Source organism: Pimephales promelas, chromosome 19 (assembly GCF_988280905.1).
Source record: "Pimephales promelas chromosome 19, fPimPro1.hap1.1, whole genome shotgun sequence".
Taxonomy (NCBI): Eukaryota; Metazoa; Chordata; class Actinopteri; order Cypriniformes; family Leuciscidae; genus Pimephales; species Pimephales promelas.
The window spans coordinates 6,104,681-6,132,136 of NC_142787.1; the positions used below are offsets into that span (position 1 = coordinate 6,104,681).

A 27,456-nucleotide genomic window follows, 5' to 3' on the forward strand; every position below is an offset into this window, starting at 1 on the left:
AGCTGTTGGCTTCACACCTCAAATGGACGGCACAAAACAGGCAATAACAGGAGACAGCCTGTGCCTGCTCCTCAAACCCACACTCAACTGCACTGCATTCATGAGCTATTAGACGGGCATCGGCAAATATCATCACCGATGCGCAAGCCACAAAAAAAATATCATTGTATTCAAAACCAGCTGTTTATGTTCTACATTCCACATGATTCATTACTTTCATTTCTCCACATGATAAATTGCCTGTCAATAGTCTCCAGCTGCAACCACAACAGAAATTTGCCCTTGTTGACATGAATACTTTCCCCCTACATCCGACCGAGGAAATCAGGTCAGACTAGTTTTATAGGTTCAGCAACTCACGCTGAAAACAAACCTTTGGTAACAGATGAGTCTTTCCAAAGTTTGCAAAGGCGTTTGCTGTTAGAAAATGGTCAATGACAGTTTAAATAAGATAACCTAAATGAAAAATCTGAAAAAGTCTAGTGTATCATATGATTTTGAATATCTTTTAACAACAGCTTGAAAGTCTAAAAAGTCTAGCAAAAAAGTAATTAAGCACTACTAATTATATTTTACTTTAAGTATTGTGTAGACAATTTAATTATAATTACCGATTCGCAAATGCTGGGTTGTTAAAGGTTTTTAAATTCAACCTTTGTGTGTGTGTGTGTATAAAATTAGTAAACATTTACAGTCAGCTTTTATGCAATTAAATGCATAACTCATATTTGGATATACATCCACCAAATGACAAAGATGCCCCAAAAACATTACCACCAGACACGTTTAATAGCAGTATCTTATTTACAAGCAAATACATGTGCACACATCCACTGGAATTTAACGGGTGACCGCAAAGCTGTATGGAAAACAGAGCACAAAAGACTAACTTCCTGTGTTATGGACGAGACCCAAGGTGACAAGAGCAGACAAGCCAAAGCAGAATCATGCATGATTAGACAGAGAGAGATCAAACGGGCCCCTATCATGGCCACTGCACAAGGGGGAGAGGCATCCGGCTAAACGTATATTCAAAGGGAAAAATCTGCTATGCCATAGTATAAAAGGGAAAATAGAAGGGTTTGTCTGCTTGAATTGCAACGCAGATAACATCAGTTTTGTTTTTCTTCGCAAAGTTGCAAGTAGTCAAACATTTGTGGATGCCAAATGTTCATGACCCGAGATGCTATTCATACGCCTTCTGGATCTTAACTTTGGTCTTAATAAGCCATTTCAAACAACTACATAGCCAATAAAACATGTCTAAGCCACATCAAAAGTGACAACTTAAAAACAGTATCTTTAATTTCATGTCACGAAGGGAGGCTGAGAGAAACAGAAACAGTAAAAAGAATAGAAGAAAAGAAAAGAAAAGCGTTGACTGTTTTCATTTCACACTGTCATTCACAAAGAGAAAAGCTCTTCATGAATGGTGACCAGCAGTGACTGGTTGCTGTCTTGTCAAACGTGACTGAAAAGAAAAAAAGACTGAAATATAAAAAGCAAGACTTCCCCCTGCTGGTCCACAGGGAGCATAGCACATGCTTTTACTAAAAACAAGATCTCAGTTACAGACTGAAAATAGACAAATAGCACTCAACGTCAACCCACGAATGATTTCAGGACAGGTACAGAGCTGTTAGCGTCCACTACTTTACATCTAGAAACGTGAAAAGAGTATCCTGCAATCAGCAAACAGCGCTTTCAGAAGCAGGGGGTGGAAAATAAAAGTTCCTCCTCCATCGCTCTGGAATCCCGCAGTCTTTCATTCAGATGGGTAGATTACAGAAGGAAGGTTTTTTTTTTTTGTAAAGATATTTTCCCCGCCGGGTCAATGGCTCAACACAGGCCCATACATGTGGTTTCATTTCCAGCAAGTGACTAGAGTAGATTAAAAACATGTATATAAATATATCATTATGCGTTTACTTGACTGGCCAGTCATTATTTTCAACTTATGAAACTTAATAATATATCTATATATATTTGTGCAGTCAAATCAAATGATTAATTGCATCTAACATAAAGGTTTTTGTTTACATAATGTGTGTATATGTAGATATATGTGTGTGTGTGCATACAGTATATATACATATGTGAAAAAAAGTTATGTTAGATGCAATTAATCGCAATTTGACAGCAATAATATATATATACACACACACACACATTTATTATTATAATATATGGGGGAAAAGTTAATCAGGAATTCAGTAGATCCTGAAAAAAAGCTTTTAATTTAATATCGCATGCATTTTTCAATCTCTCTCTCTCTTTCTCTCTCTTGCACACACACACACACACACACACACAAAAGGGCATACGTTTTGATTTCATGTCTTTAAAATGTAATTACACAATAATAACCAAAATGAACAATTGAAGGTAAATCCCAAGACAAATGAGACAAGTTGCCTTCATAAAACAGGCTGACAAACATTAACCTAGATGAAGAGAATTCTGGTCCGTGGAAGAGTAGAAAAGGAGTCTGACATTTTTCGGATCTTTGCGTAGTTGATAAAGCCTCTGAGGAACAGCAGGAAGCCTGTAGGTCATGGAAACTCATATCAGCTCTCATTTAGCCCAACAATGTACAATTTCTTAATTCAAACTAAGTTTTGCTTATTGAAACAACTTAAGCCTATTTTACAACCAAAATATTTTACACAAAGCAAATCAACTGATATCATTCGACGTCAGCCGCAAAAACAACGAAAAAAAGTACCAGTTGTGTTTAGAGCCCTTATACTTACCAAGCACCAGAAACACCCACCACAGCCAGTACTGTCCATCAAAGTAACCAGGGAAATAAGTGGAAAACTGAGAACGCAGAAAGAATAAAACGCCAATCATGTTCAGGCTTGTTATGTCAAGAAAACACATTATAATAAATCACAGGCTGTTTAACTCATTCAGTCAGATCCTAATGCGGTGTAATGTGCTTCTGTAATGTTCTCACAAACCCAGCCAAGACAAAATGGTTAATAGATATACTAAATAAAAGGTGTAAAATTAGCTGCAGTTGTCTAGGTGGTGGCATACCCGTACGATGAGGATCCATTTGATGAGTGATAGACCAAACCCCGATATGGCACCGTAACGCCCGGCTGCTGAGGTTGTAAGGCAGAATGAGAGAAAGAAGCCAATCCAGTTGAAGAGGAAAGCCACTGAGGAAAAACACATTCAATTATATCAGATTTGTTTTGTTTTCTTTTTTTTTTTTATTCTAGGAATATTTCCTTAACCATCATCACATTCCCAGAAAAAAATAAAAATAAAAATCAATATGACCCTCATTCCCATAATTATCTTTTTGTTTCTTTATTTGTTGTCATGCCTTAAAGGTACATTTCACTTCCAAATGAAAATTCTGTCATCATTTACTCATTCTCAAGTTGTTTAAAACCTGCATGAATTTCTTTCTTCTGCTGACCAAAAAAGAAGACATTTTGATGAATGTCGGTAACCAAACAGTTAATGGACCCCATTGACTTCTATAGTATATTTTTCCTGCTATGGAAGTCAATGGGGTCCATTAACTGTTTGGTTACCGACATTCATCAAAATGACTTCTTTTTTGGTCAGCAGAAGAAAGAAATTCATACAGGTTTTAAACAACTTGAGGATGAGTAAATGATGACATTATTTTCATTTTACAGTAAACTATTCCTTTAAATTTTCTATTATTAAATTTTTTCTTAAACCAAACAATGCTAGGTTGGCCTTTGCTAAAGTGCATTAATGACAGACCAACTTCAGCAAATGTCCTTTAAATGCTTTAATCACGATCTCAGAGCAATTCTCCAGAACATCTCTCCAAAAAGAAGCATACATCAGGTTTTATAGGATAAAGTAATGTCACCTTCTATCAATATTAGGGGTGCCCCGGGCCGATCACCAATCCCCGATTACTGGAAGCTGTCTCACCCGATACCGATCACAGGGTCTATTTAAAGCCTTGTATTTATCATGAAGCATTATTTTTTAAAAGTTTATCACAGGTTAGACCCAGAAGGGGAAGTAAGATTTGTTTTGTTATATTGTCAGAGTTAGTCATAATATTAGACCCAAAGAGGAAGTCTTAGATATTCTATATTAGACCTAAATAGGAGCTTTCCTATAGCTCAAACAGTAGAGTGTTGGTGCTTGCAGCGCCAAGGTCATGGATTCGATTCCCAGGGAAAGCAAGAACTGATAAGAAAATTGTAAAATTGAAATGCAATGTAAGTCGCTTTGGATAAAAGCGTCTGGCAAATACATAAATGTAATGTAAATGCAAGTCAGGTGAAAGTTTACCATAAGGTTAGAGTCAGAAACATGGTTAGTTCTAAAAGATTCTTTACCATCTTATCTATTAAAAATCCATCAAAAAAGTCCCACTTGATCATAAAGAGAATAAAAGAACAAAGAGAAAGAGCAAAAACTGTTTCGCCGTCGGTGAAAACACTTACTGAAAAACGTCAACATGAAAATGCCGTCGTTGCCTATCCGCAGCTGGTCGGCATCCTCAAAGTCATCTCTGGCCACAAAGTCATCGTCCTGGAGGAAAACACAGAGACATGGATGTATATCAACAGAGAAGGAAACAAGACTAAAACAACACACTGGGAAACATCATGTGATCCTTTAAATGAGAAAACTGAGAAGTTCATAATGACGGAAAAGAAACGTGACTGTATGCAGAGCATAAAATAATTCACAGAAACAAAAAACCACAGACACACATTAATAAGCTAAAGAGACGCTAAAGCAACACTTTAAAGGGATACTCCACTTTTTTTTTTGGAAATAGGCTCATTTTACCACTCCCCCAGAGTTAAACAGTTGAGTTTTACCGTTTTCAAATCCATTCAGCCAATTTTCTAATATTTAGAAGAATATCAGTAACTAGACAGTTTCTGGTCTCATTGACTTCCATAGTAGGAAAAAAATATATACTATGGAAGTCAATGAGACTGTCTGGTTACTGATATTCTTCTAAATATCAAAAAAAATCGTCTGAATACATTCAAAAACGGTAAAACCCAACTGTTTAACTCTGGGGGAGTGGTAAAATGAGCCTATTTCCAAAAAAAAGTGGAGTATCCCTTTAAGAGCGAACTTGGTGGACATGTAGCTTAAAGGCCTGCACATACAGAACGATCTGGCGTGACAAAAAACGTGGAGTTTGTTTCAAGAGTTCAAAACAGTTTTCTGGAAAAGTTTGGTCTGGGTCCTTGTAAACACCTTTGCACTACCATTGGTCCATGGCGATAGGTTGGTAAAGCTCTGAGGCTCCGCCTTCTCTGACGTGGACATTTTTGGTTCAGTCCGTCAAAGTCAGACGTCCACGAGTAACAACATGGACACACCAGGCGAATGCTGCTTTATAGTAGAAATTGAAGTTCAAATTTTCAACCCTTTTTTCATGTTTAATACTGTAAAGCTGTGTGTGTTAAATACCGTATAAAGTGGTGTAAATCAGCCAAATTGCAGAGCTCGAGTAAACACAACCACATTGGTATGATCAGATCCTTTCTTGTTTGATGTTTCCTCCACTGTTATTTTTGTTCTGTTTTGTTTTATTATCAAGAGAAAAGTGTATTACAACTGCATTCATATGCTATCACAAGCAGGATCAGTATGATCGCTAACAGGACTTTTTTGAAAAGTCCTGAAAAAATGAAAAAGAACTTTGCCTTAAAGGTGCTTTCAAACGTGTTTGATTGCTTGATGAAAGCCAGAGTTTGATTGCTCACTCGTTCCTCTGCCTCTGGATTCTGTTCACACTGTATTTAATGGGTCAGTGGCACGTTTGCATCAAAGCGCCCTGTTTGGTCCCGATGCGAGGTTATGTATACGCAGGAGGAGGCAGCAAAATGTGTGGTGCTTGCTCACCTCACTTTTGTACTTTGGTTTTCAAACCTTAGTTTCAAAATCTACGGTAACACTTTATAATAACTACACGCTAATAATAATTAGTTAAGTATGAGTAAACCATTAATTCATCATTCATAAAGCATTAATAGACATTAATAAGCAGTTTATAAATACAGCTATAAATGTTTTCTTCTTAATTTAAAAGCGTATCTATAATTTGTTAAATAATTGTATTTTCATCCTTTATTAATGATCAATTTATCATTTCTAAATGAAGAATTGCAATTTTTATGAACCAGTTCTTTGAGAGTTATCAATGGTTCATATACTTAGAGCGTGTAAGTAAATGATTAATAAACTATTTAAATGTACATTCATACAGCTTATCATTCAGGCATATAGTGATGGTTACTTAGTGTGTTAATAAATGCTTTATTATCATGTATCAATGCTGTAATTCAGGGTTAATTTGGGTAGTTATAAACCATTTAGTAGTGGTCAGTTGACTATGTTCGTGAGCTCATCTAAAGTGAGGACTAGTCATGCCTTGTAAAGCATTTTTAAAGGCTGTTAAATATTTCTATGTTCTGTATCACTGTGTTGTGTTTGTTACTTTTTACTGTTTAGAAGATTGATGAGCCTTTAAATCGCCTTTATAAATGCTTTACAAAGCATGAATAGTCCTCACTTTAGATAAGCTCACAAAAATAGTTAACTAACCACTACTAAATGCTTTATAACTACCTGCATTTACTACATTTACTTACACTTTCTAAGTGATCTTATGAATGACTGACAACTCTTAAACAACTGGTTTGTAAATAATGCTATACTTCATTTAGAAATTATTAATTGATCATTAACAAAGTATGAAAATACAATTATTAAACGCATTATAGATATGCTTATAAATCAAGAAAAAAGCATTTATAGCTATATTTATAAACTGCTTATTAAGGTCTATTAATGTTTTACAAATGATGAATTAACTGTTTACTCATGCTTAATGATTAATAGCGTGCAGTTATTATAAAGTGTTACCAAATCGGGTAATAGATAAAATAATTTGATAATGAAAGAAAAAGAAAACCCCAACAAACTTGATTATTAAATAATCCCATCTGCGCAATATGCACAGAAAACAAATGCCAGTCACGTCACTTTACAGCAGCAAATAATGCATTTCTATGAACAAAACGCATCAGCAAAAGTAGCAGAGGATGTGGAGTGAGCATGCGTCCCTCATGGGAAACTCCACATCATGACTGAGATGACAATCTCGCCGTACAAAGGTCAGTGTGACGGCTCTTTAAGAGCTAAAGCATAAGAAGCACTGAGCTTGTTAATTCAACACATTCTCTAACTCAAGGCAATATGTTTTCATAGTACAATGAGTTCTTAAAAGATATGGAATAGGATTAATTCAGGATAATGGAAACATTTTCCCCAGAAACAGACAGATAGATATATAGACAGAGACAGACAAATAGACAGATATACAGATATATAGACGGACAGACAAAGACAGATAGATAGATAGATAGATAGATAGATAGATAGATAGATAGATAGATAGATAGATAGATAGATAGATAGATAGATAGATAGATAGATAGATAGACGGACAGACAAAGATGGATAGATAGATAGATAGATAGATAGATAGATAGATAGATAGATAGATAGATAGACGGACAGACAAAGATAGATAGACAGATAGATATACAGACAGACAGACAGATAGATATATAGACAGATAGACAGACAGACAGATAGACAGACAGACAGATATATAGACAGACAGACAGACAGACAGACAGACAGACAGACAGATATAGACCATTTCAAAAGATGTAAACAACTCATGGGAAACTCCACATCATGACTGAGATGACAATCTCGCCGTACAAAGGTCAGTGTGACGGCTCTTTAAGAGCTAAAGCATAAGAAGCACTGAGCTTGTTAATTCAACACATTCTCTAACTCAAGGCAATATGTTTTCATAGTACAATGAGTTCTTAAAAGATATGGAATAGGATTAATTCAGGATAATGGAAACATTTTCCCCAGAAACAGACAGATAGATATATAGACAGAGACAGACAAATAGACAGATAGATAGATAGATAGATAGATAGATAGATAGATAGATAGATAGATAGATAGATAGATAGATAGATAGATAGATAGATAGATAGATAGATAGATAGATAGATAGATAGATAGATAGACGGACAGACAAAGATGGATAGATAGATAGATAGATAGATAGATAGATAGATAGATAGATAGATAGATAGATAGATAGATAGATAGATAGATAGATAGATAGATAGACGGACAGACAAAGATAGATAGACAGATAGATATACAGACAGACAGACAGATAGATATATAGACAGATAGACAGACAGACAGATAGACAGACAGACAGATATATAGACAGACAGACAGACAGACAGACAGACAGAAAAAACCATTTCAAAAGATGTAAACAACGCTGGTCCAGAAACACTTCCTGTTTCAGTTTGTAACTGTTTTCTTTATTTCACATGTAAAGAAAACATCTTAAAGATGTTTGTTTAACTTTTTGATTCAGTTTTAAATGTTCTGTTGGTTGTATTTTATCCCAGCTTTTATGTAGTGTTAAAAAACTGAAACAGGAAGTGCTTCTGGACCAGTGTTGTTTACATCTTTTGAAATGGTCTATATAGACAGACAGACAGATATAAATAAAAATAGACAGACAGAGATAGACAAAGAACGATAGAAAAAGACAGACAGACAGACACAGTCAGATAGATAGATAGATAGATAGATAGATAGATAGATAGATAGATAGATAGATAGATAGATAGAAGGGTGTTCAAATACTTATTTTCCTCACTGTAGACAGACAGACAGACAGATAGACAAAGACAGAGACAAACAGACAGAAAGATAGATAGACAGATACAGACAGAGAGATAGGTAGATAGGCAGATAGACACAGACAGACAGACAGACAGACAGACAGACAGACAGACAGACAGACAGATAGATAGATAGATAGATAGATAGATAGATAGATAGATAGATAGATAGATAGATAGATAGATAGATAGATAGATAGATAGATAGATAGATAGATAGATAGATAGATACATTTCTTTTAAGTGTATCTCTTGAAACATTATTTGTTTGTGTGTTCTTTAAGATATAGATGTGTTAAAGAAATTGCAAGATGCATTATCTCCTATGCAAATGGATAGGACTGGTGCAAAAGGACAGAATGTTCGTCTCTTCTCAGAAATAGATAAGTTTGATTGCAGCAAGAGCAAAACAAGTTTTTAGGTGAAATGTTTTAAAAGTGACATGTGTGCTTACTGTGGATATACATAGATACGAGGTGTTAGAATATAGGGAACTGAGAACTGTGCGCGTGCAAGGGCCCTTAGAAAAACAAGTTCGTACGAAGAATATAAACTGTGTAAGATGAGAAGACTTTTGCCCTTCTCTTGCCAGACTCTGTCTGTGTGTGAACTGCCTTTCTTATAAGAAAGAAAGAATAATACTTATGACTTTCGAGATCTTCATTTTTTCTTTAATTGTTATTTAAGATCTAGGCAAAGTATTAACCTTCAAATGGTCTTCGTTTCCTGTTTACACTTCTGGGCTTCGTGGTCTATACGACACCAACAATTGATTGAGTAATTGTACAACAAAATATACATTTTTAATCATACAAATAATATATCATTTTTTTTTTGTTGTTTACTCATCTATTCATTAATGCTGTGTTTTTGGAGATTTAAAGTACTTTTGTATCCATATACCACACAATTCCTCAACTACACCATTAGCTTGCATATGAAATATTTTTTATGATACATTGCATTTATGCTCTAGTACTAGGCCTTCATTTCTGTGCAAAAATTTTCAGATTTATGCCAGATTTTTTTTTTTGACAGATGAAGAAAATATATTTAGTTTTTTTCACATTTCCTATTCATTTCAATGTGGGGTCATATTGACCCCGAAGACCAGAAGTGTAAGAATTTTTTTTACATACATTCAGAACAACCGAATCAAGTTTTGTGTGTGTGTGTGTGTGTGTGTATAGATAGATAATGTATGAAAAGTCACTAAATCTTATTCCACTGAGATGAAGGGAACCTTTTTTTTATTAAGTAAAAGTCGATTGGGGTCGTATAGACCCCATGTCCTGATTGAGGACTATTGGATGGATGGATGGATGGATGGACAGAGAGATAGACAGACAGACAGACAGACAGATATTAGCAGAATTAAACTCAAATAGTAAAATCCCTCCAGAAATAAATGTTTAATATGCTCTATACAAATCATCGCGTCTGCTGTTCTCCTAATGCTACTAATTTGATCAATCATGCAAACTCAGTTATGATCAGTGCAACAGTTATTACTGTTGTTCTTCTGCATAGATACCAAAAATAGATATACAGGTGAAACTAAAAAAAATTAGAGTCTCGTGCAAAAGTTCATTTATTTCAGTAATTCAACTAAAACGAATATATTATATAGACTCATTACCTGCAAAGTGAGATATTTCAAGCCTTAATTTGTTATAATTGTGATGATTATGGCTTACACCTTATGAAAAACTTTTCACAATATTCTGATTTTGAATTTGGGGTTTTCATAAACTGTAAGCCATAATAATCATCAAAATCACATCAAATAAAGGCTTAAAATATCTCACTTAGCATGTAATGAGCCTATATAATATATTCGTTTCACCTTTGACTTACTGAAATGGACTTTTGTACGATATTCTAATTTTGGAGTTTCACCAGTATATGCCTCTCTAGTCAAGTCATGCAGCGAGGATCAAGCCCTGGGGTCTTCCATGGACGTCACCTGCAGCATCACACTATACAATCTCACACACTCTGTTACTGTACCTCCAGCGCACAGCGAGTTACATCATCGAGTGTGTCCAGACGTTCCCTGTGCTGTACGCAAGCAGTGTGTGGCAGAGAAACAGAGCAGTGAACAAGGGAAACCACATCACATTAAAACAGTATTTCCTGTGGTGATGTTGATAAGGACGTTCGCAGGATTCGTGAGTGAGATTTGTGGTACTTACTCGACCGGACACCAGTGGGACGGTAACCTCTGCTTTGGATCTCTCAGCCTCGTCGTACGATGGAAGTGAGGTGGCAACGTTGTAAGACGGGGGCTTGGGAAATGCTGCATCGTCTTTGTAATCGAAATATGCTGAGAAGAGGGAAAGATATGAATAGCGATTACTTACACATATGCTATTATATAATGGGATGAAAAAGCATAATGAAAGTTTATAGGGCTCCTTTAATTAGGGCACTATGACATCTGAAGGGCTGTACACTTGATCAAATTACGATACGAACTAGTGTCAGTGGATATTAAACTTCAAAAAGACTGCTAATAAAAAAATCTCCATGTTCTGCATGTCTCTGCGCCATTTCTTTTAGCACACACTCAAGAACGCGTGACGCTTCTGGCTCACTACACACGAGCTTCATCTCCAGAGCTGTTCTGAGACGACACTTTACAAGCTGTTCACCATTACATTTGATAATACTATCTTAAGATACACACAGAAACTCAAAGGTCTTCACTAAAAAAAATAAGGAAAATTGGTTTAACATCTAGAAATATTACTTGTGCAGTAGAATGTACTTCTCAATGCGCCGACAATAATAATTATAATTTAAACAGTAAACCTGTTTATGCCGAACAATAAAAATGAATGGATTAGGGATGGGACGATAACCGGTTTAACTATAAACCGTGATAAAATGTACTGACGTTTAGTATTATCGTTTAAAATTTAATTATCATTAAAACCGTGTTTGATTATCGCGATTTTAATAACTCACTGAATCCTGTCGGCCAGTCTGACGCAGGCGCGCAGCACGCAATATTTTTTTTAATTACTATTCGAGAAGGAATGGTGGAAGGCAGTGACCGTGCTCAGGAGGTTTTTCAGCCTTTTAAAACGACCAAATCTGAGGTGTGGTCATATTTTGGGTTTTACAAAAGTCCTGAGGGAAACTTTATTGAGGATGGTCACCCTGTGTGCCAAACAAAAAGTCACTGCAATAGAAACACTTCAAATCTGCCGAGTCGTCTTGTGTGATCATCACCCGAACGCAAGGCAAGTTAACTTTGACCTTAATACCAAAACTACGTCTGGGAAACAATTGGGCACGAAATGTTGTTTTGAGTTGAAGCATTTTATGTCACTCACTTGAAATAGACGTCAAGCTTCCGCGAAGAAAAGTTCGTAGCAAGTGGATTTGAGCCAAAGACGAACGAACAACTTCAAACAAGACTATTATTAAGAGTGATATTTTAAGGGATAGTAAAGTATAGATACATCACGTATTAAACCGATTTTATTTTTACCACATAATTACGGGGACATATTGAATTGATGATGAAATTAGCTAATGTTTTAAATCTTACCTGTTTATGAATTCATTTTGTAAAACAATCGTCCAGACGAGATATATCACACCAATATTATCAAACTCTGTAAACAATAAATCAACTCTGATTTCATTTTTGCAATACAATCAAAAACCGGAGACGCAAGACGGCAAGTTGTATTTGAATGAAACAAGAGCGCGCGTCCGTTGTGATATAGATGTGCGCTGTGTAATAATGCGTTGCTATTGACGACGGGCATTATAAAGAAGCAAATGCCATAGAATAGAAACTTGCCTAAAAACCTGCATAGAGAGGCTTGTTTTATTTGTTGTTTGTTGATTTTCAATTATAAAACTTGTTGAAATGTTTTCAGTGTGAGCATCAGTTCTTTTTGAGCACTTTCATAAATTTTTAACAAAACCGTGATAATATTGATAATCACGATTATTTTGGACACTATAATCGTGATATGAAATTTTCATACCGTCCCATCCCTAGAATGGATGATTTCAATATGATTACATTGTTAAAGTTTTATGCATTATGCAAGATAATACATTTGTAGGGATGTCCTGAGTCGATTTTTTAACTGATGGGTCTCTGCTATAGAGACTGAGCACATTTAAGCCACGCCCCCACACAGGGGGGCTAATCCAACCCACTCCATTGACTTTGTATTTCGTGAAACTGCCTCTTTGTCATTTCTTGCTTCTAAAAAAAATACAGAACAATGCCTAAAAGCAGGGCGTACAGCAAACAAGCAAAAAACAAACAAACAAAAAAACAGAACTACATTTCTATAAGCTACCGTAAAAGCCAGCCTTTAAAGTATCCAACGTTTTTTAGGGCTGGACCAGAATATTCAAATATTTGTTCGGTGGGTTAGTATTCGATTTGAAAATGTGACATTCGAATAATCGTTTTTTGTTTTTTCACACCTGGCATCCCACTCAAAACGGTTCTCATTCGTGCGTGAATATGTTTTACAGTATAAAATCTGGAGAAATATAATACTTAACATTTAACTTTGTTATAGCTACTTAATAAATATATTTGCTTCTTCTTGGACTACTAAAAGTGTTCCTGCAGCGGGAGTATTCTCCAGCCAGAGCACAGAACAGCAGAGTTTGTATGGACAGAAGTGCATGCCGCTTGTATTTTGGGTTAAACTGCTTTGCTTTGACATTGTGGAAAATAGAATAATAGAAACAAAATTTATTATCCTTTTAACCCATTATTATCAATCTAAATTAATCTACTGCGAGACTTTGAGATTTTACTGGGACGTCACGTCACAATTTCGTTTTTCTTTATTTCAATTTCCTTTTTCTATATTTAAGTTATTCGTTTTTAATTATTTATTTATTTATTTATCTCAACCGATCTGGCGCGCGAGACACTTTGATAGCACTTAACTTGCCCAGTTCATTCATTAGGATCCTAAAAGAGAAGCGACCAAACACCTCCACGTTTTCCCTATTTAAATACAGTTACACGAGTAGTGTAACTCGACCAAGAATGCAAACACGTTGCGTTTTACTAAGCATTAGGCCTGGGTATTGGCACAAATTTCACAATTCGATTCGATTTCGATTCGATATGGATTTTTGGACATCAGTTGCAATAAATGGCTAATTTTCTCAAGGAAATTAAATCACTTAACTAATACTGTAAAGTAAACTATGGGAGTCTAGTTGTAGCCTACTAGGCTTCATTAGCCTAATATGAAGGTAATAATTAACTGTTTTGTAGCTATACAAACACTTAAATTACACTTTTATAATAAGATTATATGAAATCTAAACATTTAAATGGTGGCTGTCATAAAAAAAAAACAGCGCCAAAACGTTATTTATGTTTTTGAATTTGTAACGAAAACTTTACTTTGTATCATATCAATAGTAACAAAGGACAAAGATTATTGCGATTTTTTTGGATGCGCGCCGCCGCAATACAATGATCCATTCATTCAAATGAAACAGGATGACTAATCGATTCTTGAGATTTAAGAATCGATATCGGTTCGTAAAGATGAGAATCGATTAATATCGAAAACATTTATATTTATTACCCAGCCCTACTAAGCATGTAAAGTGTATAACTATAATGTATGGCGAAATACCACAGCATGCTCTTGGGAGCACTTCGACTCGGCACAGTAATAACATCACTCGTGAAAAGTGTGTGATATTATTACTGCGCGAGTCCATAGATATATATGCGCCGAGTCGACGTTTTATTTTGCGTCACCATTCTTGGTCGATTTACACTACTCGTGTAATTGTATTTAAATAGGGAAACCGTGAAGGTGTTTGGTCGCTTCTCTGCTTGGCCCATATTGAATGAACTGGGCTAGTTAAGTGCGATCAAAGTGTTTCGCACGCCAGAGCGATTGAGTGCAGCCACTGAGAGGAGAGAGGTATGCATTAACTCCCCTTAGTTAAGGGAATAACAAACAACAAAAACGGTGGCGTATCCCTTTAAGGAGACAAAAGTGGATACAGGCAATAGAGCTTCTGTGTTTTATATATTTCATGCATACTTTTGTAAGTAATCACTCAAATGTAATTTATTTACTTTAATTTATTATTCAGAGTTGACTGACTGGCATTCTAACACTGAGCTTCATGCTTTCTAACCTTATCTTATATCTGAAATCCAGAAATAAATTAAAAGAAAACACACAGTTTGGGACAAAATAAAACCGATTTCATGAGCCCTATAAAAGTTGCATACCTGCATTGTCAGCTGCAATACTGCTGTAAGGGGGCGGAGCATCACTGGCCAGCTGAGGCCCCTCCTCCGGATCCTCCTCATTGGGCAGCTGGACACACAACAGACAGTTCATTGGCTGAATCTAATCGTAAACTTTGCCTGCCCGGATTCATTGTGATATGGTTGCACTGTAAACATGATCCTGATGTAAAGGCAGATGAAGATATGAGATCATTGTTTTTGGTTCATGTCAAGCCTAAATGAATGGGTTCTGTATATTATTCTGCTGTAGTACTTCCTGAAACAGTAAAATAACCATGACAAATGTAACCCGAAGCTGAAACTCGCATGACTTTCCATAAACTTAACACTCACATGTGTTCCAAGGCAGAGTTCACCTTCAGCCTTTCATAAATAAAGTAAAGATTGGGCTACCAAACCGCCTTTCATTAATGATGACCCGAAACATGCATTACATAAAACAACATTCAATGAATCTGGACAATGCAAAACATTTATTTTTATTCACCAACTAGTAATAAATTAAACAGTCCCATAATAAAAACACGTCAGAATAAAATTACACCATTTTTGGAGAAACAGTAATAACAATATTAATCCCTAAAATGCCTACTGTATGAAATTTGATCCATGAATTTTAAATTACCAACACGATCAAAACTGCAGAAAAACCAGTTGAACAAAAACTATCACATTGCCTTCTGTCATTTGATTGGTCATGAAAAAGGCCTTTTAGCGTAATTCTAAAAATGGGTCAGGACAGGTTGTGGTTCACATGTCTTTTTCCTGTGACATTTGAATGTTTTTAAAAAGTAATGTAGGAATAACATTTATATTGTTAGTAATATTTCAAGATGGAAACTTAGGTTTGCTTGATCTTTCATACATAGGCCTTTAACAGACAGGGCTTTAGATAATGAAAGTATTGAGTATTTAAATATCGTAAATTGGATATTTCATCTAAAACTGAAAATGTTGTCATTACTTACTCAACCTCAATTTTTCCAAACCTGTATGAGTCTCTTTCTTCCATTGAACACAAAAGAGGAGATTTCGAAGAATAATGGGAACCACACAGTCGACGGCACCCGTCGACTTCCGTAGTTGGAAAAAATAAAAAAAACACTATGGAAGTCAATGGGTGCCATGAACTGTCTGTTGAAAATATCTTCTTCTGTGTTCAACAGAAGAAACTCATATAGTTTTGGAAGAACATGAGGGTGAGAAATGACAAATTATTCTTTTTGGGGTGAACTATCACTTTAATACATTATTTGGGAGATATAGAGTGACACGTTTGGTATGCAGTCTGCTACAAATCTCATTGATTTACATTACAATCTTTTTTATGGTTATTTTGATGTTATATCATAATATATTGTATAAAGGTTCAATAAAGTGTTCAATTTCAGTTTATTATAAAGTTATGTTGACTATTTCCAGGCTTTAGCTAAATGGTTTCAAGCAAGGATAACTCCTGAGTTCAAATAGGAAATGTAATGAACTTGTATAAATATGCCTTAGAAAAAAAAAACACACTTTACAGGCATGCATTTTGAGACAAAATGTCATTGTCATATTTTAAGACATGCCAGTGCAAGACAAGTTCCTTTCAGTTAAATGCATTATTTGCATTATACATAAATGCAACAGCTCATGCATTTTAGTCAGTCTGGAACTAAGCGTAAGCCTTTTCTGTGGAACCAGGGATAAATATGCTGAGGTATTATAATAGTTACACAGTTTTCCAGACATGTACCATAGTAAGATCATGGTAATAAAGTGTTTGCGGTCATGTCTCATGGGAATGCCATGGTTTTTGAAACATGTTATATGTCCAGAATCATGTTTTTACCATGATGCACTTAAGTTTTTGAGGAAGTTTGGACAAAGTATGAATGATAATCATTCTCAAGTAACGTTACCAAGGTATTACCATCTGATACCAGCACTGCACCATAGTACCACATAAAGGCTATTGTAATAACCTTGACAAAATATGCCATTGAGTAGTTTTGTTTGTTTCTTAATAAACCAAAAGATGGTCAAACATGTTTGCTGTAGTGGAATATTACATTACATTGGACTTATCAGTAATATCAGTAATCTAACCAGATATTTCGTCAACTTGTCAAGGCTGGTTCCTACTAAAATAAATAAATATCAGCCAATTTGCAGTAACGTTAACCCTCCCAGTATTCATTGCGTGCATGGTAAGTGAGATAGGAGGATTATGTTGCATGAATGAAAACTTTGACGTAAGCAAGAAACTATAGTATTACCAACTGTTTTAAATTAAACAAACTGGTTAAACACAATATGTTCACAAATGCAGTCTATGTTTTGTCATGCCACGGTCATTTAAATGGTCGTGTTATTGATTTTCTAAATACTGCGGCCTGCATCCTGTCAGCGCCTCGGTGTTTCACGAAAATACCTTCCGACGCGGACGCGCTTGCCGCTGGTCTGCTTTATAAATAAAGACTCACTCACCTGCTGATATCTCCCACTTGGCTCAGCCATCCTCAGCGAGCTTGAGAAGATAACGAAAATTCCCGTAAAGGCACAATTCGAGCAACAAACTGTCTAAATTAATTTTTTTTAACAAGTTTTTAACAAGCAAAGCCAGAAGACACAACCCTCATCAGATCAGATTTGCCCTAGAGCTTCCTGTGATCTCAGTCAGACGGTTTTGATCTTTAGCGCCATCACAGGACAAAACAAGAACAAAACACCCCAAATTATTAATAATACTCAGAATATAACATCGAGCTGCCTCTGGCCCACTGACATCGAACGAGAATTTTCAAAAAAGACCTAGGCCAGTTGTATTAAACATAGCATTATGTTAAGACAATTTAGTTTTCGACTATGAACAACTTAAAACTCAATCAAGGGGTTGTCGAGTATTACTTTTTAGTACACAATTTGATCCGTATCCAATTTACATTTTATATTATGAACAGTCTTAAAAAAATGTGACGACTAACTTTTAAGACTAGTCTTAGCAGTTTTTTGTTCTCTGTAGAGCTGCTTTATTGTGTTTTCTTTTTTACTATTTAAGATTATTATTTATTATTAAATATATTATATAATAGATATTATATTATTTAAGATTATTATAGCCTACTAAGATTTTTCAACGAATCTTAGAGTTTTACATCCACCAAACTCAGGCCAGAACTTTTGCTCTGACTAAGACGTGTGCTAGCATACTTATAGCTGCCTATTGTATTATTATTTTTATTTATTTTTTTATTTTATTTTTTTACCTTAGGCTACCTTTATATGGCAGAAAATGTAAGAACCATAAGCAGATCTGAATTCAGCAAGTGCACTACATTGTTCATTCGCTAATTCTCTATCAACTTAAACACGATCCTATACTGACATCTAGTGGTTTGAAATGTTCAGTTTTACAAAAAAAATATATATCAACAATTGAATTCTTGAAATTGAATTCTTGACATTGCTACTAGTAGCAATTCAGTATATCAAGAATAGACATTTCAACAAGTGACAATTGAATTCTTGATATCAAAAATAAAGGTTTTTACTAGAATTGTATTATAAGTGAAATTATAATTCCAACTATAAGAAATCAATTCTTGATCGCAACAATTGATTTTGAATAGCAGCATGGTCACATTTCACTAGTGAAAATACAATTACAGATATCAAGAATTATAATTTTTACTAGTTGAAATTCAATTGTTGATATCAAGAATTAGCATTGTTATGTAGTCTACTCGAAAGTAATTTCTGATATCAAAAATAGCCATATAGTAAAAATATAATTCCTGATATCAATAACTATCATTTTAACTAGTAAAAATGTAATTGTTGATATTAAGAATTAGTTTCTTGGAAATGAACAATAGTTAAAACAGCTTGCCGATAAGTGTGATCCGCCTTTACAAAAGATAATGAATTTAGCAACATGCTAACACTTTTACCTCGCCCCATGTCCACTGTCCACAGTCCAATATCACCTGTAGCCCAAGACTGGTTGTCCACTAAAGCTGAGCAGGAATTCATTGAAATATATATATGTATATATATATTGAAATATATATTTATTGTAGGCCTATATTATATATACAGCTATTTGTAGATGTAAGACAAATTGACATTAAGAGCTAATTGAATATCAGAACAGTTTTTTTTGATATATGGATTTTTTTTTTATGTATTTCTTCCAAAACACACTGATGGATCAAGAAGAGATAGTAGATATACTAGATCAGGATTTTATGTTCCAGAATTGTCAATAGAAAAATATGGGAGATTAACAGATGGAGTCTTAGTTGTGTGGAAGAAGTGATGCCATGTAAAGTTGTGATATGTTCAGATTCAGTGGCATCACTTATAAGCCTACAAACACATCAAACAGTTAGATACGATATCTATAGAAATACTGAATATTCTGTATAGGTTAGGCAAGCTGGGACAATAATTAAATTTGTTTGGGTATACCATGCAGCACATGCTGATATAATGAAAGATCTGATCAAAATCGGGTTATTTTAACAAGACTAAGGATGGGACATACACGACTTAATTCTACACTTCACATTATAGGGTCACATGGTACAGAATTATGTGAAATAGCCTATGCTAAGTAAAGGAAGCAGCTGAACATGTGTTGTGCTAAACAGGAAAGGAATGAGTTAATAAGAGAGCTGCAGGAAATTGGGTGCAAATAATTTATAATCAATAACATATTAAACACAAAACAAGGATCCGGGGAAATTATAAGGTCTGAAATTATTAAAATTCATTAAGCATAGTGGTTTTAGGACTGAAATCGCTTCACACTCCAACACAGGTGGTGGCGGTATGCGACTCGCCAATAAAGCCATAGAAGAAGAAGATTTAAGGAAGTGAGGTCTTCGGTCCTCAGACGTTTCCGGTTAATAACGCGCACAATCGGTATATTCGGGTGGTGCTTTGTTTACTTTATAATTTACTTATTCTTGCGAGTAAAACATGTCAAAACTAAAATTAGGACCATGTTGTTCGGTGATTGGATGTTCTCTCAGGGCCGGAACTAACTTGCTTTCGGAAATCAAAACGTTTAGATTTCCGAGAAACCAAAAGAAACGTGAGGCCTGGATTGCGGCAGTGAAGAGGGAGGGCTGGATACCAACGAGCAACTCTAGGATATGTAGCAAACATTTTATCTCTGGTAAGTCTATTTCCATACGTTCACTAACGTTAGTTAACTGTGATAAATCATTGTTTGAGTTAGCTGTGTGGCTCCGTCATTGTTTTCATATGTAACGTTATATTATTAAAGTTAGTAAAGAGGGAATGCGCGTGACGTCACCATCGGACGTCACGGAGTGCCTGCAGTTGCTCACAGTGAGTGGCAAAAAGACTGGCTGTATTTGTTTTCAGCGTGAATGAAACAAACACAACACATATACAGTGGGAAAGAGCTAGAGTTCACAGGCAAATTTGCTTTAGCCTATGTTTAGGTCTATATTGCTTTTATTTCACCGGAAATCAGGCAAACATAAATGTCAGGCAACACTAAAACCTGGCTGCATGTCCATATCAATAACCATGGATCACTGGATCTTTTTTAAGTTGCAAGGAACACTATATTGAGTCCAACATTTAGTTTAAATTGATAAATTTGTTCGTTTTAGTCGCATTTTCGCAGTTTCCCCTATTTAATCCAGTCACGCAGCAGATCTTTTGCCACTCAGTCAGGCTGAGGGGGGTTAATCCGGCGGGAAAGTGACGTCAGTGGATTCCCTCCATATGGGCTAGCATGTAAATAGCTAACGTTAGTGTACACTGCAAGTACGTTTGCAGTGAAAAAGCCAGGTTTTTATTTCCATTTCATTTCTAAATGCTGTAATTAGTTGTCTAGCTATCTATTCAGCCAACAGATACACTATATAATGTTTTATTGTGTAACATTAGCTACCTTAACTGCATTATTTCAGAAAAGGTAACGATAAACAACATTATTGCATCATTTATTAAGCTTGTTTAATATTAATTCCAACATGCACTAATGCATTAAACAATAACAGTATTGTCAAGTTAAATATGAACTACATTTACATTTAATCATTTAGCAGATGCTTTAATCCGAAACGATTTACAAATGAAGAGAGCATACAAGTAGTCAAATCAACATTAATAAATATTAGTCATACTTTTATTTAAAAAATGATTTAAAAGCATTTTAAAGTTTTGAAATAAGCTGGAATTGTTAAACCACAAGCAAGCTGTGCATTATGAACTTGTGAACAATTGTAAATGAATTAATTAGAAATTTAGAATTAATAAAAGCTGCAAAATGTTAATTGTTTATCCATGATACCTAAAATATATAACTAATACAGTGCAGTGGTCATACTGATAGATAGATAGATAGATAGATAGATAGATAGATAGATAGATAGATAGATAGATAGATAGATAGATAGATAGATAGATTACATTAATAAAAATTGTCTTGGCCTTTGTCAGCATCTACCTTCAACCAGTAATGTGTGAAAGCCATAACCTTTCCCAATAATGTTTTTCTACTTTTGTCTTTAGGAAAGCCATCGGATGACCCTGAAAATCCAGATTACATCCCATCAAAGCTTCCTCCCAGACCCGACCCCTCGGCATCAAAGATCTCAGTAAAAGACATGGACTTGAATGTAACAGAAGTCAAGTCCTACAAAGATATGCGTGCTGGAAAACATCTCGTTATGAGTGAAATAGAAAATATACTGAAACTGAACAAATCTAACAAAGAGCAAGTGAAAAGCCTACAGTCAGAGGTACTGACTCTCACATGTGAGTGGAAACAACTGAATTCTGATGTGGATTTAAACGATGATCAAATTATTCACTTCTACACTGGCCTTCGCTCATCCAAAATGTTTTTCGCCCTGTTGACTTATCTCACCACTTCTTGGAGTCCGAGCACACAGAGTCCTCCAACACCTCTCCAGTTTTACTTGGTCTTAATGAAACTGAGACTTGGCCTCACTCATAATGATCTTGCTCTCAGGTTTCATTGCACTTGTGCGACAATCTCGGCAATATTTCACGACTGGTTGAACGTAATGACGCAGCGCCTCAGCTCTCTAATTCATTGGCCTTCTAGGGAAGACATTCGGAAGAATCTTCCTGCCCTGTTCAAAAGCGCCCCTTTCAATTCAGTGAGGTGCATCATAGACTGCAGCGAGATTTTCATTGACCATCCAACATCACACAGTGAAGGAGCAATGACGCACTCCAACTTTAATTCCCACGAAACCATCAAATTCCTGATTGCCATCAGTCCGACAGGGTCAATCACGTTCCTTTCCAAGTCTTGGGGCGGGAGAGCCAGTGACGAAACAATCACCAAATCTTCTGGCTTGCTTGATCTTTTGGAAGAGGGAGACATTGTCATGGCCAACAGAGGGTTCAGTTCCCCGGAGTATTTTACCGAGAAAGGAGTCCAGCTCTTCATACCAGCTTCACCCCGTGGAACGACACCGCTTGCCGGACAGGAAGTGTGTGTGTCGCGTCACATGTCAAGGTTGAGGATGCATGTGGAACGGGCTATTTGTCGCATTAAAAAGTACTGCATTTTGCGACAAACACTCCCCATGAACTTGGTGAAGCGAAGACCGAAGGACACCGTGGCAACTGTTGATAAAATTCTGTTGGTTTGCTCTGCGTTATCTAATTTGGACAAGTCATTCATTCAGTAAAAGAAACACATTAGACAGTAGACATTTCACAAATACATTTTATTTTGTTATTGGTGGCAGGTTTGACACATGAAGTGTTGCACTGTGTGTATCCTTAGAATTTAATTGGATTTGCTTGACCTTTATTATTTCTTTCGAACTATCTACACTTATTAAACATTTTTGTTTAATGAGAACATTTGTTGTCCTGCAATTGATTGAATGCATTTCACAACAAAATATACGATTTTAACAGATCACTTAACAGGCTGTGTATGATTTCGCACTTATTTAAGCCTACACATCTCAGATGAAACCCCTTGTGACCCCTTGAGCACTGTGTGACTTGTTTTAGACCTACTTTGACACAAAAAGGGAAGTTTCTGCGATCAGAAATGGTTTCCTCAGTTTGTTTGCTTGTGCAAATGTTTGTGAGAATGTGCTCTCTGTAGAAGAGATGCAGTTCTGGTCTGATCTGGGCCCTTCAGAGGACTCTACTTTCTGAGTGTGGCAGTCCCCTGTTGTCCAAATGACAAAGAAATATGTTCTGTCGGCTGTGTACGGACGTTGGTTTTTGCCGTTATTTTGTATTGAAGTCTATGGGGAGTCTAGTTTGTTTCCCCCAAAAGGGGGCGGGGACAAAATTGACAGCCAAGTTCCCGGATGTGCCGGTTGTCCGTATAGCTTTTCGATCGAGGGAACCTATGCGCCGCTAACTTCCGAGTTGTCCTACAAAGTGACGTCATCACTTCGGCACTCTAATAGTCCTGTGCATTGGGTTACCAGTACATGTTCAAGCCTATTCATTTCCACACCCAATCTTATACCAAATTTAGCATTTTAATCAACAAGTTCATTTTTTTTTTTTGTTAACCTTTTATAATATGTCTTGGAGTATCGCAATAATATCGTCTCATGAGTTAAAAATTGCAGTATTGGGAATAATTTTATACTCATTCATGGAAAAAAATAAGTGCAAGTCAGTGATTCTGATAAATGAACTAAATTAATAACTTTTTTTACAACAAAATGAAACATCATTGAACTTTCTTAAAGGGTTAGTTCAACCAAAAATGAAAATTGTGTCAGTATTTACTCACTCTCATGTTGTTCCAAACCTCTATGTGTTTATTTGGTCTGCTGAACACAAAGGAAGATATTTGGAAGAATGTTTTAATCAAACAGATCTCAATCCCCATTGACTACCATATGTATTTTTTCCTACCATAGTAGTCAATGGGGATTGAGATCTGTTTGATTAAAACATTCTTCCAAATATCTTCCTTTGTGTTCAGCAGAACAAATAAACACATAGAGGTTTGGAACAATATGAGGGTGAGTAAATACTGACAGAATTTTCATTTTTGGGTGAACTAACCCTTTAAGGTGGACTGTGACGTTATTTCCTTCTGGAAACAAACTTTGTAGCATTATTTTCCTGTTACCTCTGTAAAGCTGCTTTTAAACAATCTGTATTTTAAAAAGTGCTATATACATAAATGTGACTTGAAGTCCCTGCTCTTCAGGCACAGATATTATCTGATTAACCAGTCCCCAAACGCAGGGTTTTCCTAGTGGTGTTATGCCCGATCGGCCCCACCTTGCTGGAAAAAAAAGTACAAGTTCGTTTTAAGATTGTTTCTGATGAAATATAACAGTTAAGATTGAAATTTGGACACGTGCTTTCTCGCCCGAGAATTTTCGATTTCTGTGGTTGCACCCCCCCCCCACCTCCACAATGGTTGCATAGTTGCACTGAAACACATTAAACTGTAGTTTACAAAGACGTGAAACTCACCGATTTGTAGGGTTGGGTATCGTTTGAATTTGAACGATTCTGATTCCGATTCCTTGTTTCGATTCCGGTTCCTAACGATTCTCGATTTCGATTCTTTTAAGAAGCAGGGTCAAAAAAGTTTAGCTAACCTTGCTAACCAACGGTCTTTCTGAAGGAAATACTCCTTCTGTCACAAATACTTGTCACACATTTTGCATTTTGCCGAGATTTCGTTAATTTTTAGAAAAGTGAAGCCACACTTTCGACCGCCGATGTAAGCTACTCATGTTCGACTCGCGCGGTTATGCCAACACTTCTGGTAGACGCTTCTTCGTTGGTGTTGTCCAGCTGTTTCTTCTTCCGCTCGGCGGACTGTGAATATCGAAACTAGGAATTGAAATTTTAACTTTTGAACGATTCCGGGAAAAACAAAAAGTTAGTCCCGGTTCCAATCGATACTCGATTCTCGATACCCAACCCTACCGATTTGTCTGGGGAGTTCACTGATATGCTCACACAAAAATCGCCACAAAAGATGCTTTCCAACAGGTTTTATTGTAGTTTTTGTCCCAAGTCAAGTCAATGGAGTTGGACAAAAACTTCAATAAAACCTCTTTTAACCTAAATCACTTAAATAGGCAGTCTGTTTTGGCGGGCTGAAATGCCATTTGTGTTTGTTTGTGAGTGTTCCTCATTAGCATCAGTAACTGCTCATTCCCGTCATCTCAGGGAACTAAGGTTACATTGTGGTAACCGAAACGCTGTCCATTCTTTAACACAGAGAGTCGCAATTGAAGTGTGGGGAGACGTTTATTCAGTTCTTTTAAAAGTGCCTTACATTATGACTTGAGGTAAATCCATATATCATAATGAGAAACATTTCAGGACAAGACAAAGCTCCTTTCAAATATAGACCATTTCACAAGATGTAAACAACACTGGTCCAGCAGCACTTCCTGTTTCAGTTTTTTAACACTACATAAAAGCTGGGATAAAATACAACCAACAGAACATTTAAAACTGAATCAAAAAGTTAAACAAACATCTTTAAGATGTTTTCTTGACATGTGAAATAAAGAAAACAGTTGTGCTTCTGAAACAGGAAGTGCTTCTGGACCAGTGTTGTTTACATCTTTTGAAATGGTCTATAGATTGATACAATTTCCCTGTGTTTTTAACATTTGTTTGTTTTTTTAAACGTAATTATATTTAAGAAGAACACCATGGCACATGGTATAAAAAATACACTGAAATTCCAGGGAAGATCAAAAACCCACAGACCTTTATGAACTGAGTGGTATTTTGAATCACAGTAGAGGTCCTTTTTGCATCGCTAACAATGTCATCGCTTACTGCTATATATATATATATATATATATATATATATATATATATATACTGTACTGGTATGGTTATAGCACTCTGGCTTTTAAAAATCATTCACATATTAAACAAAAAGAACAAACTTATTGCTTTTTTTTTTAAAACATTCTATAAACCACTTATTCATGTGCAAACTGTCTTGATGACCGTGTGAGTGTGGTTTACTCTTATGGTATATTTGGAGGGGAGATTAGGGAAAGGGACTGGGGTTTTTAGTACACCCATGAGATTGGCACCCACTGTGGGGTCGAGGAGGCTCTCTCGATGGCCTCCTCTACACCCTTAACACTCTCATCTACGTCATTGTTGACGAGCATTTCATCGAAGAAGTGGCGGTATGAACTGAGGATGCCATCGGATTCTTTCTGGATGTTCTGCACTGCCTCTGACTGAAAAGTAGAAAAGCATAGATTAGAAATCTTTAGTCTACAAACATTGCTTTATTATAAACTTCAGGTCGTAAGCATGGATAGGCTTATGGGGTGGGCTTATTGGACCAGAATCACAAAAATCTTCTTAAGAAATAGTTTCTTACCTTTGAGGATTTAAGATAAATTGGAGGTTATGCTAACTTTGGAAAGTTATTTACGATGGTTTTTAATAGGCCCGTCATGATTCCTCGATTCAATTTGAGTACTTGATTTAAAAAAAATCCCATGTCGATTAACTGGCAAAATACTAGAAGTGGTGCATAAGTTGATTGTTTATATATCGAAATTTGGTATTTTAATTACTTGTTTTTGATACTTTATTTGAACCAACTATTATTGCCTCATGTATTTTAAAGGGATACTCCACTTTTTTTTTTTGGAAATAGGCTCATTTTACAACTCCCCCAGAGTTAAACAGTCGAGTTTTTTACCGTTATTCAGCCGATTTTCTGATATTTAGAAGACAGTAACCAGACAGTTTCTGGTCTCATTCAGAAACTGTCTGGTTACTGATATTCTTCTAAATATCAGAAAATCAGCTGAATGGATTTGAAAATGGTAAAACTCGACTGTTTAACTCTGAGGGAGTGGTAAAATGAGCCTATTTCCAAAAAAAGTGGAGTATCCCTTTAAGTCATTTATTGGCTATTATTCACTTTTTTCTATTTTTATTACCACAAAAAAATATACGCTTACTCGATTAATCATCAAAATAATCAACCCATTACTCTTTTACCGAAATAATCATTAATGAATATTTTCACAGATTTGTTTTGTCTTGACAATTTGACAATGTTAAGAACACTCTTAAGAAGTATTTTTGGAAATTCGTTTTTAAATGATTTATATTGGAAATACAAAAACAAATGAATTCTTAATAGGGATGTCAATTTTCACAAATTCCCATGCTCGATCGTCGTTTAAATTAACAATCAATTAATCGATTAATCGTTAGCATTAATGACAAACAGCATTACAGTGTCAATGCTGCTCAAAAAGTGGTCATGTTCCTCACCAAATTAATAAGAATGGTTTTTAATCTAAATAAAGGGTTAGTAGGATTGTAAAATGTTTTGATGTGGTCGATAAATTAACAAATGATTTCATATATAATATACCGACAAATACAATGTGTCACCAA

At 35.6% G+C, this 27,456-nt stretch overlaps 3 protein-coding genes across 6 annotated transcripts in view; 1 reads left to right on the top strand and 2 right to left on the bottom strand.

Moving 5' to 3' along the window:
• Positions 1–1,610: 1,610 nt before the first annotated feature.
• ndfip1l (Nedd4 family interacting protein 1, like) lies at positions 1,611–17,723 on the bottom strand. Of its 4 annotated transcripts, XM_039650236.2 has the most exons (9): positions 17,524–17,703; positions 15,031–15,118; positions 10,967–11,097; positions 10,782–10,832; positions 4,452–4,539; positions 3,043–3,167; positions 2,754–2,820; positions 2,445–2,545; positions 1,611–1,881 (listed from the first exon to the last, which is right to left on the bottom strand). In XM_039650236.2, the coding sequence occupies exons 1-8, from the start codon at positions 17,551–17,553 to the stop codon at positions 2,445–2,447; spliced, it is 681 nt and encodes a 226-aa protein (XP_039506170.2). In that variant the 5' UTR covers positions 17,554–17,703; the 3' UTR covers positions 1,611–1,881. The 4 variants fall into 4 exon arrangements, with proteins under 4 accessions (XP_039506170.2, XP_039506172.2, XP_039506169.2 ...); XM_039650238.2 differs by lacking the exon at positions 10,782–10,832 and having other exon boundaries at positions 1,748–1,881; positions 17,524–17,710; XM_039650235.2 differs by having other exon boundaries at positions 1,877–2,545.
• A 2,179-nt stretch (positions 17,724–19,902) lies between these two features.
• LOC120461878 (uncharacterized) lies at positions 19,903–23,676 on the top strand. Its single transcript, XM_039650201.2, has 2 exons — positions 19,903–20,218; positions 21,592–23,676. Exons 1-2 carry the CDS (start codon positions 20,020–20,022, stop codon positions 22,743–22,745), a joined length of 1,353 nt encoding a protein of 450 aa, XP_039506135.2. The 5' UTR covers positions 19,903–20,019; the 3' UTR covers positions 22,746–23,676.
• Positions 23,677–25,292: 1,616 nt separating this feature from the next.
• mpp1 (MAGUK p55 scaffold protein 1) overlaps positions 25,293–27,456 on the bottom strand; it is a 32,997-nt gene continuing 30,833 nt past the window's right edge. The window contains exon 12 of the mRNA XM_039650221.2: positions 25,293–26,273. Coding sequence (XP_039506155.2) covers positions 26,097–26,273 — 177 coding nt within the window. The 3' untranslated portion in view covers positions 25,293–26,096. The remainder of the gene's footprint in view (positions 26,274–27,456) is intronic.